At 47.7% G+C, this 16,906-nt stretch overlaps 2 protein-coding genes across 2 annotated transcripts; both read right to left on the bottom strand.

Moving 5' to 3' along the window:
* Positions 1–955: 955 nt before the first annotated feature.
* Positions 956–6,850, bottom strand: RNF135 (ring finger protein 135). Its single transcript, XM_054393768.1, has 7 exons — positions 6,714–6,850; positions 5,993–6,590; positions 5,153–5,239; positions 4,428–4,619; positions 3,103–3,262; positions 2,202–2,303; positions 956–1,553 (listed from the first exon to the last, which is right to left on the bottom strand). The coding sequence occupies exons 1-7, from the start codon at positions 6,848–6,850 to the stop codon at positions 1,018–1,020; spliced, it is 1,812 nt and encodes a 603-aa protein (XP_054249743.1). The 3' UTR covers positions 956–1,017.
* A 1,691-nt stretch (positions 6,851–8,541) lies between these two features.
* Positions 8,542–16,124, bottom strand: ADAP2 (ArfGAP with dual PH domains 2). Its single transcript, XM_054393721.1, has 10 exons — positions 16,031–16,124; positions 14,705–14,835; positions 13,972–14,063; positions 13,752–13,837; positions 13,318–13,427; positions 12,541–12,687; positions 11,104–11,187; positions 10,661–10,723; positions 9,347–9,424; positions 8,542–8,789 (listed from the first exon to the last, which is right to left on the bottom strand). Exons 1-10 carry the CDS (start codon positions 16,122–16,124, stop codon positions 8,571–8,573), a joined length of 1,104 nt encoding a protein of 367 aa, XP_054249696.1. The 3' UTR covers positions 8,542–8,570.
* Between the last annotated feature and the right edge of the window lie 782 nt (positions 16,125–16,906).

The following is a 16,906-nucleotide window of genomic DNA, read 5'->3' on the forward strand; positions in this document are numbered from 1 at the left end:
GCCTCCTCCCGCCGCCGAGCGGGCCGGCTACGGCGGCTCGAGAGGGACAGAACTGGCGGCAGCGGCCCACGCACCGGCGTGCGGCTGCGCGGAGCATTCCGAACTGCGCGCCCGCGGCCGGGGATTTGAGCTGCCGGCCTGAGGGCCCGGCCGGGACTCGGTGCGCTGGGAGCCCATGCCTGCCTTCGGGCCCAGGCTGCCCGCAGTCTCGCCATCAATGATGAGTTCACTTGGATTTGTGACCGTCAGGTCCATTATTGCATCCCCCGCGGGCAGGGCTGGCTATTAGCTGGCTCAGGAAGTTACCGAGGCACTGCAGGAGGCTCCTCGATTGCCTGCAGTTTAAAGTGCGGTTTTTCCAGCAGATGTCAGGATAGTCGAAGCGCCCCAGCAGGACAAGAGCCTAAGAGTGCGAAGCCTCCTGTAGTTGAAATAGGAAGGCTTCATCAGTGGGGTCCCTCTCTTGCCTTCCCTAATGGGGACTTGCTTCCATTCACTGCTTATTTTCAGGACCCTAGCTACATCCTGGTGGGGGGAGGATACTGAGTCCCTTTGATGCTGAGGTTTCCGTGGTGACTGCTCCTGTCCCTGTTCCTGTCTCAGGGAGGTAACAGTGTTCCTCATGTTCCACATGTCTATCCAACTCCCTGATGTTCCTTAGCCTATCCACTTCCTCGCTTAGTTTGACCACCACTGTAAGAAAGTAAGGTTCAAGGGAAGAACTTATCCCCAACCTCAGAACTTCCTTGGTGCATGCATTCCTTTTAAGGGCACTATGTAAAGCTGCTTAAGAAATCCACCTTGCTCCCACAGGGATGGTTATCACCATTAGCATACACCGGAATTGTTTTAATGAAGCATAGCTAGATCAGAGCACAGCGGCAAGGAAAGAGGAGCAGACAAAAATCGCAGTTGCTGATTTCCAGGAGCATGTGGGGAGCTCTACACTCCTTGGTAAATTCCTGGGTTAAACACTGAAGCAGTCATGAGCAAAACTGTCCCTTTTCTGAACAGGCTTTATCGCCTGTTTGTGCTACTTATAGTTAAAGATCCATTTCTTTCTAGATTATATAGCCAGAAAGCAGGGTAAAGAGGATTTGAGATATCGATTTCAAAAGCATGCAAAAGCACTTCTTTGTCAGTGATGGAGTAAAACGACACAGCCTTCTTCTGTAGCTCCAACAGAACTCCAACCTTCACTGGTTTATCCGTGTGTAATAACGTTTCTTGGTCCCTATGCCATGCTGACAGCTGCTTTTTGGCGCCTAGCCATTCTACACACCAAGAATGCTCTGTTCTTCCTAATTTATCTCTTTTACCAATCATTTCATGAGCAACTCCAACAGCCCATCCATCACTGTCCTTAGTAATTACTTCCCAGTAGTGGCACCCAGTAGAGAAGCTCTGTGAACACATCACTTGGCTGATGCAGAATCTGTTGGGTGATGGTTCATAATCAGTTGGGTTGCTGGAGACCATCACTTTCCTGTTCTGCGCTGTGATTGCTAAGCGCTCATGTACCCTTGTGAGATCAAAAGTCACATCATCTGCCCCTAGAAAAGAGAGAGGAAACTGTTCTCACCTGCAGGCACCAAGAAGGCAGAGAACACTAGTATTTACACTTCCCTAGCGAGGCCACAGCTGGAGTATTTTGTCCAGTTCTGGGCTCCCCAGTTCAAGAGAGACAGGGAACTGCTGGAGAGAGTCCAGCAGAGGCTACAATGATGCTGAGGGGTCTGGAGCATCTCTGTGAGGAGGAAAGGCTGAGAGACCTGGGGTACGAGGATGGGACCAGACCCTTTTCAGGGATGCCCAGTGATAGGACAAAGGACAATGGGCACAAACTAGAACGCAGGAGGTTTCAGTTGAACATGAGGAAAAGCTTCTTTCCTGTGAAAGAAGTGTGCACTGAAGCAGGCTGCCAAGACAGGTTTTGGAGTCTCCTTCTCTAAAGAGACACCAAACCCACCTGGACATTGTGGTCCTGGACAACCTCCTGTGGGTGACACTGCATTAGCAGAGGGGCTGGGCTAGATACTCCACAGAAGTCCCTTCCAAGCCCCATCACACTGGGATTCTGGGATTCAGTAAGCAGCCAGATCTCCTGCTAATGTCTGTAAGTACAGTTCCCTTCATCAAATCCAGAGTTTCACAGTTCCTTTAATACTGTTACTGAAGAATCAGGCTGGCTTGCTACTTACACTGAGAGAACTGGCTTGAAATCACTGGTTCTGGATTTTGAGCTGCAGGCTCTGGAGATGATGAGCAGACACTTTTTTCCTGATTTGAGACTGGAGGTGGCACTAAATAAGATATAAAATAAGTGTTTAAGCCTTCAAAAGATAACTAGGAAATATTTATGCTTCTAAAGGAAAACATACATTAAATAAACCTAGCTGGAGGTTAAAGCACAAAAGAGTTGCTGGGAGGAAGAAGACTCCATAGCAAAGCCCATACCTGATCTAAAGCTTTGTTGAACACCACCATGAGGGTGGTGGAATACTGGAACCCTGCCTAGGGAGGTAGTTGATGCCTCATCCCTGGAGATATTCAAGGTCAGGCTCAACAAGGCTCTGGGCAACCTGATCTAGTGGAGGATGTCCCTGTTCACTGCAAGGGGGTTGGACTGGATGACCTTTGGAGGTCCCTTCTGACCCAAACCATTCTATGATTCTGTTGCTTAGATGCAGCTTTTGGTGAGAGGGAGTTTTATGTCTGCCCTTAGCAAAGGCTTTGCTGTTCCATTACTCTATATTTAGAAGAAAACAATAATACTTAATTGTATTTCCTTCTTCATTACTGACCTACATGTCAGTCAGTTCCTTTCTTTTGGGCTCCCATGAAACAAGTATATTATTCATGTTGTCTTCCAAACTGCAAGGGGTTTTGGAATAATCACACCTGATTTCCCTGAAGTTTTTCTTTTCCCCAGTTACAGCCCCACCTGTTGCAACAATGCTTCTTTCATACAAATCTTTACTTTGGGGTCAAATTGCAGCCATTCAATCCCCCATGCCAGTGGCTGAGTTGAGGAGGGTTACACACAGGACCCTGTTAGATCCAGCCTCTCTAAAAAAGAGATTTCAGAACAAGAAAATTCACCTGGTGGGGACTGCCAAGTGTATTTCTCCAAAAGTAAGATTTCCAGCTTTCTCTTAAGATCTTCTACAGCACTCTTGACCACATGAAGCTTCTCATCAAGTGTAATTTTATTCACTGTTGAAGGTGAGCCTTTGTACCTGTGTCTGTCAGGTAAGTCACTCTAATAATGACATAAAAGGATCAAGGGGAAGATGTAAACAATAGCAATTATTTCATCTGGCATATCAGATGACATTGGAAAGTCAGAGTAGAAAACCAGAGTGATCCCTCTAAAATCTGACTCTGTATTGAGAGCTTTTGCAGGAACTGAGAGAACTAACCTGAAATCTTATAGAAAATATGAAAGAGTAGTTTATTCTTAATAAAAACTAAAATAATTTGCTTTTTCCAACAAAAGTAAGAATGGAATGATATATGAAATCCACATAACTTTCTGGTTTTAAACCAAAAGTTTTTAAATGCATAAGAATGAGATCTAGCATAAATTCCTCTGAAAGGGTAAGCCTTATTTGCTTAAATTTAGAAACCACAGAAATTTACATCTGAGCTTGCTCTCCTGGTCTGCTTCTACAGTCTGTGGAGAGAAGAAGCCTTTGGAGGCTTAATTCATCTCCTTTGCAGGTGGGTGTCTCAAGCAGGCCAGAGACTCAGGCTCTGGAAGTCCCCATTTCTCTCCAATGCCTGTAACAGGACTCTGACAGATATAAACACACAGCTACACGAGGTGAATCCCAATGTAGGCCCCTGGGCTTGGCTCTGGAAGTCCACTTTTGCCTCTTGGCACCCTCACACCCTGTAAGCCTCACTCCACATTCCTGCTGGCTAACTGGCATCACTGGAATGGTTGTTTTCAACATCCAGACAGGCTCTGTGGAATCTGAAGTGCTTCAGCTGCCTCTTTTGAGGGCCATTGACATATTTTCCCCAGGAAAGTTGTTAGAAAGTACCTAGTAGATCTGTGAGTTCTGTAACTTGCATACATATGGGAATATACATATTCTCGTAAAGAAAAAGATAACAAAGGATCTCATCTTAGGCTTAGACTTTACTCAGGACTGGATTTAAGCAATGCAGTCTCCACTTCACTCCAGCTCACCAACATTCTTGGAACAAGCCTGGCTCTGAGCTGCAGCCCTGATGCCTTTTCTAAAAATTTCCTCCCCCTGAATTTCTCACTCCACACTTTCCCTGGTAACAGCAATGTCTGTGGACTGGTACCAGTGAGGACAGTGCAGTGAGAATGTGAAAGTCCTCTGTACATGTTCAGCTACCCAAGACATTCAGACTGAGAGTTTCTACTGATATTCTACCACTTCATCTCTTACCATGTCAGCTTTGATGTCTAGGAGATGGTTCATGTCAACACAGAGCTGGTGAATAGTCTCTTCAGTTTTCTCTTCAGCTGCTTTTTGCTCTTGTTCAATGAACATCAGTGTGTTTCTCTCCTGTCTTTCAACATATTCTTTCATGCAACAGAAATCTTTAGTAACCTGGCTTTTGATCTGAGATGCATGTTCCTGAAAGGCAGAAGATGTGGAGTTCATTGTGTGCTTTGGAATACAAGAATCCACTGTTCCATCTAAGGTGCTCTTTGACCCCTGCAGACCTGAAACAGCTGCTCCCATTCAAAGGAATCAAATGTATCTGACACTATCCTGCAGTACCTGCAATGAGGTTTTGGGTATGTTAAGGATCTTGACTACGTTATGACCAGCAGTCTTTGTTAGACAACTTAAAAAAATATCAATATTCCCTCTTTTTTATTTTCCCTTTGCATCTAAGAGTATCAGAAGCATTCAGGCTATTCCTGGGGTAGGCAGAAAAAGGCAGCAATGCACAATTTCAGTGGCCTTTGTGCCGTCAAGACAGGAGTTCATTCAGCTGGTGCCATAGCTCATTCTCATCATTAAAAACAGAGCTGTGACAGCAACAGAAAAAACCCTAAAGTTAGCTTCCTGTTCTGGGCTGAAAGGCTACACTCATCCAGTCATACCTCTAGGTGACAGTGGAAACAGAAGCTAACTGCAGATGACAAATGTACAGTGTGTACCTTTGCTTTACTGAGATCTTTCCTCAAGAGCTGGATGGTCTCTGTAGTCATTTCAAGTAGCTTGGAGATGTCCCATATCTCTTCTTCCTTTAAAGTGACACATTGGACCATTTATCTATATAACCCTCCAAGAGAGCACCACTAACTTAAAGCAGCAGGATAATAAAATTTTCTACTTCATCAACAGGAGTTAAGCACTGGACTGGTTGAGGAGGAGTCTAGAAAATACAATTAATTCTGAGTGGGAATAGTCACAATGAAGTCAACATGCAACAGCCATCAACTGCATGCTCAAATATAATTGTGAGTTTCAGCATTTTGCTCAGCTGCAGAAACTGAAGAAGACTTTTCAGACACACGTGCTAAAATGATGAAGGCCAATAGATTTTTCTCATCTCCACCAACGCTGGGAGTTATTTTAAGCAGAAATCTAGATAATGAGCCAGTTCTATTTTGTGCCATTCAGCTGGGTGGAGCTGTAGCACTGTACAATAACGTTGTGTCCTTTCAGGAGGTAAATAAATAAACCCACAACAAAGAACAGTCCATGACTAGCTTTTCAACTCAGCTGCTCAGTCCACAGTGTATCAGACACCACCAACGAACCCCAAACATTGCCATAGCCAAATCTGCTTATGACACACGGCATGGTCATGCTTTGCTAATAGTAGCATGGGAAATGGAAAGTATCCAGGGAGGAAGAAAAGAAAGATAAAATTTACTCAGTCTTAGCCATGTCCTCATGCTCATAACGCCCCCTCGGGGGTTACTGCCAGTCAGAGCCCCGGGCTGTACCGAGGTGGTTTAAGGGGAGGAGCCCCGGTCTGCCGCCGGCCGTACCTTCTGTCCAGGTCGCTGCTCCGCCGAGCTCCAGTCGTTGCAGGCAACAGCTCCGCAGGGTTTCAGTTCATCCTGTGTTTCCAACTCCCCCTCCTTGACCCACCGCGGGATTAAGCTGACCAAAACGGCCAGCTCCCGGTTGGGCTGCAGGTCCTTCAGGTCGAAGCCCTCCCGGCAGAGCGGGCAGCTGACGCGCTGCTTGCCTTTGCCGTACTGTGTGATGCAGGCTCGGCAGAAGCTGTGGCCGCAGCCCGACAGGCGCACGGGGTCGGTGAAATGCTGCAGGCAGCAAGAGCAGCTCAGATCCAGGTCCCCCAAGAGCCCCTCTAGACCCTTGGCAGCGGCCATGCCCCGGCACGGGGCGGGGCGGAGCTGAGTTTCGTTTCCCCCGGGGCGCCTCCTCCCGCCGGCAGCCGGGGCGCGCCAGGAGGGGCGCTGCCGGGCTAGGGACTCTGCTCTGCTGCACCAGGATGGAGCTGTGCCCGGGACTGTGCCCCACCGCCAAGCCTGAGCCCGCAGCTCCCACAGCAGCCACAAACTGCCCAGCACCGGCCCCGCCCTTCCTCGGCTGGCGACTTGGTCCAAGGGTTGGAGTTGGCTGTAGAAACAGACCGTACCCAGAGCTCTCCATGACCTGGCCTTGACTTCTCTTGACTCGCCAAAATGTTGCTGTCATCTGCAGGATTTCATTCTCTGAGGGAATTTCCCGGTTTTGTAAGACCTGATACGAGACCTGCTGACACGGCAGCTCCACTGCCCCATCCGGGAAAGCAAGGCAGCAGCTCGCAGAGCCCCATCCGTGCCGAGTTTAGGCTCCTGGAGGGACTGAACCCTTCCGAGGTCCCCTGAGTTGCTCATCTCATCTCATCTCAAAGTAACACTTGATATATGCCAACCCAAACAGGACTGACACTGTTCCTCGAACAAGTCAGAAGGTGCTTTGCTTTTGATTTCAAGGGCTGCAGGATGAGGCTGTTAAAAAGATTTGCTGAAGCAGCAGGTGAGCTAGAATGAATCAGGTTGGACAGGAACACAGGGAAGCACGAAAAACTGCAGCTTGCTCAGAGCTAGGTGGTGATGTGCTAGCTGATGATCCAACCCAAACAATTCCTCTACAGCATTTGGGGAGGAGGGGAGGTAAAAAAAAGAGTTAATATCACTAATCCCTGCAAGTATTGACACTTCCTCATTTCTGCAGGAGAACTATTCCGAGCATATCAGACTGCCTGCCGATCGTCAGCAAAAGGTGGAAGCCCCACCAGAAACTTAGTCTGCAGGACTTCCTCTTGATTTGCAGACTAAGACTATCTGAAAAGAAGAATTAAATCTCAGAATGACTGGCTGCTTGGTAGAACCACATCTATTTTCTTGGTTGTGAGGCAAGAAAATAGTGTCCTGTAGCAGCTACTGCAGATCTTCATCAGCTCCTGCACAGAATGGATGTAACTAGTACCTGATCAGGAGGTCCTTGCCCTCCACTTCCAGCGCTGGTCCTTATTCATTGAGTGCCTTCAAGCAGGTCACTGAAGATAACACTTTTAAAACTAGTTTCTCCCTTTCACTGCTCATACTACTCACACTCACTAAACTTCAGCTGTTCTTTAGGATCTGAGACACTTCAGCAATATCCATCCCATACTCAAGACGTGTTTGCTGGGACACTGCGATGTTGCTTTGGGAAAAATTGGTCCTCACATGTTGGATTTGTCACTCATAAAAAAGTCAAACAGCAGAGACTGTTGGAAGCAAGGAGCTAGAAGTGTTTGTCATGAGAGCGATTCCATTACAGTATCCTCTGCAATTCAAACTTGACTTTTATTTCTTACTGTGCTGGAAATGTAACACTGAGAAAGACATTAAACCCACTCTGCTGAAAATAACCATGTCCATATCTGGACAGAAGCTGCAGCCAGCTGGAATGTAGCTGTCCAGCTCTGCTCCTCCCTCAGAAGGATATCCAGTGACTCCAGCATGAGCTGGTAGCCTAGCTCTTGCCGACAGCACACCCTGCATCTTCCTGGGAGAATACAGCATCTTTGTCTCTCAGTCACTGTCTCTGTGTATTCATGTGCCAAATGATCCCATTCACTGGCAGGATATATGCCATGGGCTGGATGGTCAGGTGTATCCTTCAGGATGTAAAGGAGTCCTTCTGACATCAGTCCAGGGCAAGAAAAGGAAGAGCTGATGTACCAACACTCATAGGAATCCTCAAGGCCAGCCCTTCTGGGGTCACAATTCCTCCACTTTTTTTTTCCATAAGACACCACTGGATGATTCAGCCCTGTCAGGCTATGAAGGCCTCCTCTGCTCAGAAGCAGAGAAGGGTAGGAAGAGAGAAGGCCCTTTATGCAAGGTTCTGCAGGGGCACAGATGATTCTAAATATCTGCACTCCTTCGTACTCATTGCTCTGTTGCCACCCTTCCTGTGACTATGCCTGTGCCTACTGAAGGAAGAAGACCTTTGTAGCAGAGTCACTGCAGGGCCTCGAGCACCATCCTTGTTAGCAGAAAGAGGCCAGGAGCAATGCTGAGCAGAGCCCCAGAAGTGCACTTCACCAGAACTCATGGGCTAGTCTTAACCAGTCAGAGGCTGGGCCATGACTCCACTGAAGGCATTGATCCACTCCCTCTGCTCCCTGTCATTCTCACAGATGAACACAAACTCTCTCCCTGGGGTCACCACAGTGATGCCTGGTTTCGTCTTCTTCACACGCACTGCCTGGGGCAAGCCAGCTCGAACTTCATATCCCTCATCCCTGTTTCCAATAAACACCTGGCCCTGTGCAAATGCATCCTAGAAAGAAAGCATAAGGAAGCCATTATCTAGTCGACAGGTCAGCTCCAGTAGATGTGGTTCTGTCCTTTGACATGGAACAGGAGATGGGTGAAGGGGACACTAACTGGAGACAGGTAACAGGAAACACATCAGAGATATTTTTTTACACTTGGAGCATTCTCAGAAGAAGGTAGGGACCCACCCTTACAGGATTGACTGGTGGGTGTTTAGAAGGAGCAAGGAAGGATATTCTCATGGCTAGTGCAGGATATTGGGGCTGTCAAGCCTCCGTGTATTGCTCATCCTGAGGTTACAGGCACGATGGCAACAGGGCTGGCAGAGTGGGCACAAATGTTAGTTTAAAAAGACTTAGATCTTCCTCACAGCCACTGTAAGGGATGGAGCATCCAAAGAGCTCAGCTTCAAAAGGCCTCACTGACAAGGGAGATGAGCTTTGGAGACTGAGCCTGCTTCAGACCTGTGCAACCCCTGGAAGAGCTGGATGAGAACAGACCCTTCCTCCCCATCCACCTTCACAAAGGGGCTTGTGGAATAGTAAAGAACTTTCCTCTTACCAGGGGATTTTTAAAGTACATCAGTTTCCTTTCTTGACCATCCAGGCAGAACCAGCGCACCTTAAAGGCCTCCTTCTGCTGCAAGGAGATGGTAGAAGTTCCTTAAAGACCATGTCCCAAAGGGGAGTCTAGACTGTTTAAGGCACATCCCTGGGACTGCTTAAATGACTCAGGGCTTGAGTTCAGTTTCATTCATCCCCGTTACAGATGAGTCTTTGCTATGTGCTCAGCTCCCTTCTCCCTGGGTCCATTCAATGACAATCCCTTGGGAAAGGCAGGGAAGTTTGGTTCTAGCAGTGATCAAATTATCAGGATTAAGAAAATTGCAGCAAACAGATAAAATGAAAGCACTGCAGAGAATGATCCCTGGGCTAGTGGTGATAATGAGAGTGCAATCAGTGGCAACACTTAGGCCTTGGGGTGTCCCTGGTAGTGTTTTAAGAGTGCTAAATCCATCAGCTGCACTCATCCGACCATCCCCTGACCCTACTCATTGCTCTGTGTGGAACTGAAGGGTCCTCTTCCAGGGCTCACTTCAGACTGAGCAGAGTTTAGGCTTCCGGAGGAAAAAAGCACCATCTTTAATGCTTGCAGCTGTGAGTATTCTCTGTGCAAGTAGCTGCAGGAAGACGTAATGGGACAGCAGCACTGAGGTGGGCCAAACCCCAGCAAGTTCAGTATCAGCATTTCACCACTGAACTTTTTAGTGGGACTTTGGCTCTTGGCTCACCCAGAAGAAAGCAAGGCAAGAAATGGCAATGTTCAAATAAGACCTCAGATCTTCTCCTCCTTCAGATGTGCCTGAAATCTCCCACTCCTATCCCAAGGAGCACTGGCCCAAATACATTCCCATAAAAACTGAGATCAAACCATAGGCTTCACTGTGGAGAATTTGCTCAATCTTATTTTGCTGTTCTTAAGCAGATATGACTTATGTGCTACTGACTTGAAGAGAAACAGGGAAGTAGAGGTGCCAGCATGTGATGTTCTGTTCTAGGAGCTGCAGTTCTGGAGCTGTAGTTAGCAGATACAGCAACCCATTTGGTGTTGCGTAACAGGACTTTGCATGGTCACTGCCAGCTAATCTACCTTGCTTATTCTTCAAGGAAGATTCCTCTTCCCAGTCTTAACACACAAAATAAAACATGATCCCAAAGAACATGACAAGCCTGGATATAACTTCTTGTATCAACCCAAGAAGCATAGAGTCAATCATCAAATTGCTTACTAGTAAACACCATGGAAGTATCAAATATTCTCCACCTGGAATAATCCTGTTTGTGTATCCTTTTGGGTAAGTTTGTATGCACTTACTTTTGGTCCTGTTTTCTCCATATATCCTTCTTTGACATACTTCCTTGTGATCCTGGGTATGAGCTAGGAGAACAAGAACAAACACACAAATGAAATCTGTCTCATTCAAACTTGCTTTCCTGTTCTGTTTCTGCCAAAGTGAATCACCATCAGATTTGGCTTTTGGGATCTGGGCTTTTTTGTCTGCTCAGAAAGGGAAGTCTGAAATAAGAAGGAACATTAAGTTTTCAAAAGATTACCCTTTATATGGACCACATGCAGACTTCCAGGCCCTAAATGTTGACTGTGGTTTTGCATGTTAACCAGTGTGACCTTTCCTTCTACCTCTTCTGACCATTCCCAACACCCAAGTGCTGTGGCACCTGATTCTGGCAAAAGCAGTGAGGAAATGTTTTCCCAAGCTTTGTTTGCACAGATTGCTTCAAGCCCTACTCAGTTCTCACCTCAGGCTCAGGAACAGTTGGGAAGGTTGTTCTGAGATAGTGGTAACGTGCTGCCCGAATGGCATTGAACCAGTCAACAATCTCCTGGGAAAAAAGCAAAACAAATATAAAGACAAGAATACCAAGAAGGAGTGAGTGCTGCCTCTCCAAAATGCCTTTCTCCTTCCTTGTGACCTCTTTGCAAACATGTACTTTCTCCCCAAGAGGCAGAAAGAGTCAATGACTTGTCCCAGACATGTGGAAAACATGGAGCCTCCAAAACAATTTAAAAATGCCCCTTCAGGGAGGTCCCAGATGTTCTCCACATGGACAGTCACCCAAATCTGTGCACAGAGGCTTTCTCAGTTGATTCGGTTATGGACTGCTTAAAACCCTTTGTACTTGGAAAGCCACGAGGACTGTGGCAAGGGAAGAAACAGAAATCTAACAAAAATCTTGTTGTAGTGTGGTGGGCTGAAATTTCCCTCCCACATTAAGAACTACAGATTAGCTCAGTTCAGAAGCAAATGAAGCTGTATTTACAGGCAAAACTACAACCTACAATGGAATGCAATGAATATGTACAAATATACACTATTCAGAACCTTTACAAATATGTACAATTAACAGAAAAACACAACAAAGCCCCCTGGCCCCAGAGGGGCCCTGCCTCTTTTCCCTGCCTTCCCCAGACCCCCCTGGCAGAAGGAAGAAAGCCAAGAAGCAGAGAGACTGTTAAACTTAGCTTTTCAAGGTCAGTATGTGAGTGTGTGTTATCTCCCAAAGCCAGAAGAGAAACGCAGACTGCCCAGCAGAGAAACACCAGACAGACTGAGAGACTGCCTGTACTTTGTTTTGAGTACTGACTCTTAAAACATTTCTACCTGTCCAATGGAAGTGTTTAGAATAATCATTATTTTGCTTTCTTACACCCAATTGTGATTTATTTACATTCTCTTACCTTTCTGCTTGAACTTTGTGAAGAGAAATTAAAGGTCTAGCCTTAAAGCCACCACAATCCACCCCTTCTAAACAATTCCATTGGTTGCTACTACTATCCATCTAATCTAAAACAATATCTACAACAATAAAACCACCACAAATCTCTACACAGTCTTCTTAAAATTATTACTTTTTGCTTGGAAATAATGCAGAGCAAGATGTGTGTCAAGAAGGCTTCAAAGAATATAGCCACAGAACTGTGTAAAACCATCAATTACCTTACAGAGATTTACAAACCTGCCCCACTGACACTTTAGGACTATCCAGGGTGTGAAGTTGAATATATGTCCCAAGGAGTAGGAGGATGTTACTAATTTTTAGTGCCAAATTCTGCAACTTTCTGTATTCTAAAAGTCATAGTGACTTCAAATAAAACCAGAAAACAGGACAGCTCTTCCAAAATACAGATCAAACATCTAAGCATCTTGCTTATTCCCAAATCTCTGTGGTATTCACCTTTCCACTTTCATGATAGACAAAAAGGTTCCTTGTTTGACCATCTGTGTTGTATGTGATCTGCAGCCCATGAGCATGATGAATTTTCTCTGTCTGGAACATTGCATTCAGAGTCTCAATGCTGATAATGGCTTTTGGACCTCTGGACTGTGAAATGAAAAGCATCACTGTATTAAAGTGCTCTTGGGGAAGGTTGCAGAGGAGAACTGGATCCCTACTGAAAAAAAAAGCAGAGATCTAAAATATCTGAATATTGGATATACCTGAAATGCAAAGCCTTAATTACATGTATGTAAAATCACTTACAAAGAGTGACTCCCTCTCCTTGACAAATGCTGGGTTGCTATTTGAGAGGGTCTGAACTGCAAGGGGCGGGTTCTCTCTCCAGCCCCTAGATTGGAGAACAGTTAGCTATGCTCTCTCACAGAAGGGAGATGTGTTGAGAATGATGCTGCAGCAGTTGATGAAATAATATTTTGGTAATATAAAAGGTAACAGCTGCTAACAGATATCTTCTTCATCTTGCTGTTCCACTACCAGTATCTATTTCCTTTTTCACTACGCAAAAGGAATCTGCAGGATTAAGATAAGGGATGAGGAAAAGGGCTAAATCCAACAGAACGCATACATTACTGGGGAGACAGCTGAGCCCTGCCAAACACAGGCTGGCCTGGCTGCAGAGCTAGAGACAACACTACTTATGCTGGGTTTTGCCAGTGAAGAGCAGGGCCTGAGGATGGATGTCTACCTATGGCCAACTCTGGTTGAGGAACTCACCTCTTTGGTGTAGTACTTCATCAAGCCTTCCCTTGCTGAGAGGAGAAATAGTCTCTTCTGGAACTGCCTGCCCTCGCGCCCACGCTTCCAGAGGAATCCTTCACGGCTGCCTGCAGAGCAGACCGAGAGACGTGTCAGGGAGGGGCAGCACAACAGCAGGGCTCTATCTAAATGGTTCCAAGTCTCTTCTCCAACTGAGAATTTTCACCTCATATGAAAAAATCAGTGGAGAAGGAGAGGACTGTAAGATCTGAGGACACCATTGCACTTGTCTAAGTGCCAGCTTCTTCTCAAAGTCAGACTCAACACAAGGCTTGTGCATCCAACAGTTCACACGTAACAGGCCCACCTTAAAGCTCCTGACAGCTGCAAACAGAACAGCATGCTGTTGGCCTTAAGGCTAACACCTCCTCCCTGACAATCCTAACTTTTACCTGCAGAACAAGGATCTTGGCAGACTCGGGTGGCAACAAATTCCTCACGCTCATATTTAGCTCTAATCCATTGCTCTTTTAAAACCCTGAAAGAGGAAAATATGGATAAAGCTGATCTGCCTCTACTCTATTTTCACCAAGCAGCCAAAGAGACCTGTAGAGGGAAGCAGTAATTCAAGAGCTGTGAAGGTTTGCAGCAGTGAACATGCCATCAACTTACAAGCAGTCAGAGGACTGGGGGATGTAATAGTAGGGAGGGACTTTGGCCTCGTATTTATCTTTGGCACAGAGATTCCCATGCTTCTTCATAAACTGAAACACAGAAGTTACAGTTAGGTGTGCAACTACTGCATCAATGCCATGTCACCATCATACAATGAAACTTGTACCAGAGGGAGCGCTGCCCTTTCTGCTCAGTCTCTATGCACATTTCTAAATTCCCTCTGGCACTGCAGTTTGCACTTTTTTATGTGACTGAGCCTTTTTTGGTATTTACAGTTCTGAACCAGACAGGAAGGAACATGAGATTGTTGATTAAAAATCAAAAGAAAATGAGAAAAAAAAAATGTTTACCATTCCTCTATATCTTCATCTCCTCCTAGACATTAACTGTGATTACATTATTACGACAATGGAAAGATGAGAGGCTGAATCAGTATTTCAGGAGGGTATGTGGATTTCCCAACAGAACATACTACCTGTGGGCTTCTAAATCACAGAGAGGAGTTACTGTGTTCTCTAAAATACACTGCAGGCTGTTAGAAACACGGTCACCTATTAGTGTTATTTGACTGAGTAGGTCACAAAACCCCCACTAAAGTTACACATGGAGTTAACTTGGTTCTGTGTGGCTTTGCTCCTGTCCATGGTGGATGACATTGGAATTATGAGGCAGAGGAGCTTGTGATGAAATGTGGAGAAAAGAATGTGAACTACTGTTTTTAACTCTGTACCTCTATAAGGTCATTCTCCCAGAAGTCGAGCCGGAGGGATTTGACCCTGCTGATCTGAGGAAGATTGCGATGGATTCCAGAGCAATTCAAACAAATGAATATTCCAAGTTTGTAAGAAGCCCACTCTGGATCTAGACACAAACACAAAGAATGAACTAACACAGGGCAAAAGGCACAGCTACTGGCAAGGGTGACAAGGCACATCTGATGCACAGCCCAGGCTCTGCATGTAATACATCAAATGCCAGCCCATTGTTTCTGGCTGTCACTTCACTGTATTCAGAGGAACAGAACCTGCTTTCCCCAGTGATGAATGTGGCCCCTGCATTTGTAGTCTCTTTCACTATTTGTTTAAAAATTAATGTGACTGTGCAGGCAGCTGAGCGGTGTCAAAGCTCAGCCAATTATTAGGTCTGCATGAAAGGCTGCTGCTGGATTAACAATGGAAGGCTGTGGAGGGCAGTGAGCACTGCTGAGAGAACATCGGGGTAGAGCCACCTACAGTGAGGACTCATGCCCACTGCCCATGAAAGCTGCTGCTCTTGCCTGCTGCTGCATCCCCCGAGGCAGCCTCGACAGCCCGATGCTCAGAGACGTTCTGTGTGCTCTGGCAAGACCAGTTCCTTGGACCATTTCTTTGACCATGTCACGCCAAGGCTTCTCCCTTATCGCATCCAACAGAAGCTATTTGTTGCCTTCTTCCAGCTGCTGTAGGGTTCCGATTGTCTGCTCGCTCCGCTGCGGGTGCCTCCCACCTCGCAGGGGCACAGGGTGCCAGCCTTCAGGCGGGCGCTTTGGTGCCTTTCTCCGGCTGTCCCAGCGCAGAGACGTTCCCCCTGCGCCAGCAAACCACTCCACCCGCTCCCCTCCGGCTTCCTGCGCTGTCTACAAATAACTCTGGGGAAGATGCTGGTGCGCTGAGGCCACTTCCTGTCGCACGCCATCCCCTCCTCGCCCCATGGGGCTCTCGCCACTGCTCCTGGCCCTGTCTGGCTGAGGAGAGCCCGATCCTGGCAGCCTGGAGCCCGGCAGCACCGCAGGGCCCACCTGAACGGTCCCCGCCGAGAGCGGACGGCGGGGCGCTGCCCGCCCGCGAAACCACCTGCTGCCGCCTCCCGCCTCTGGTACCTGGACGGGGACGGCGGGGCCCGCGCTGAGGAGCGGAACGAGCACGGATGGGTACGCGGGGTCTGGCCGGGGATGGACAGCCCGGGGAACCCGTCCGGCCCCTCGCTCACCCCCACATTCCCGTTAGAAACGCAGCGGCAGAGCCCGCGGGACTGAGGGCAGCGGGGCTGGGGCCGCTGCCGGTCGGAGTCCCCTTACCTGGCTCCCCGCAGTCAGCGCAGCGGCCGTTCCCGGTGCCGGCAGCTCTCTGCAGCTCCAGCAGCAGCGTCTTGTTGCGGTCGCGGTCCATCATCGCCGCTCGGCACGGAGCTCTGCGGGAGCCTCGGCCCCGGGAGGCAAATGAGGAACTGGAGCGCGGCCCCGGCGCTACCGGGCGCCTCGTCCCCCGTCCGCGCCCCGGCCTGGGCCGCCCCGTTCCCCCTCTGCGTCCCGGGCTGGGCCGCCCCTCAGGCCGCCTCCTGGCGCGGCTTCCCAGCAGGGGCGGCCCCGACCCCGCGCCAAGCTCCGGGCGGGGCCAGCCCGGTGAGAACCCGCCCGTCCTCGGCCGCGATACTGAGGTGAGGTGGGCCCGCAACAGGCGGGCAGCCCCGACCCACTGCATACAGCGGCATCAGCCCATGTCAGTATTCTCACAGCACCGAACCGAGCTAGGAGAGGCCTCCCCCTGCCAGGCAGGGGGTTCTGCCCTGAGCAGGCATTACGAGGTTTGCTCAAAGTAAATAATTTTAAAAGCCTGCTGCAGAACAGAACGGCGTCTGCTCACCAGCCACCCATCAAAGCACCGGTGCCCGAGTTAAACTGTCCTCAGCAGAGCTTGGTCACCCTGCAAGTGCCCAGCAGTGTCTGAGATGTGTGATAGAAAAAAACACCTGTCAGCATAATTGAATACAGGGAAAAGTGAGCATTTCAGGATTTGCTACTCCTACCGAAAATGTCTGTCTTTCAAGATAAAGCCAATGTTAAAAAGCCTGTCAGTTAAAACTCAGTTTAAGAAAAAAAACAATTAAGACGAGGAAAATATTTTCAAGAACATTAACTAAATCAGAAATAGATTAAGAGGTATTAAAATATTTT

The sequence above is a fragment of the Indicator indicator genome, chromosome 29 (genome assembly GCF_027791375.1).
Source record: "Indicator indicator isolate 239-I01 chromosome 29, UM_Iind_1.1, whole genome shotgun sequence".
In the NCBI taxonomy this organism is placed as follows: domain Eukaryota; kingdom Metazoa; phylum Chordata; class Aves; order Piciformes; family Indicatoridae; genus Indicator; species Indicator indicator.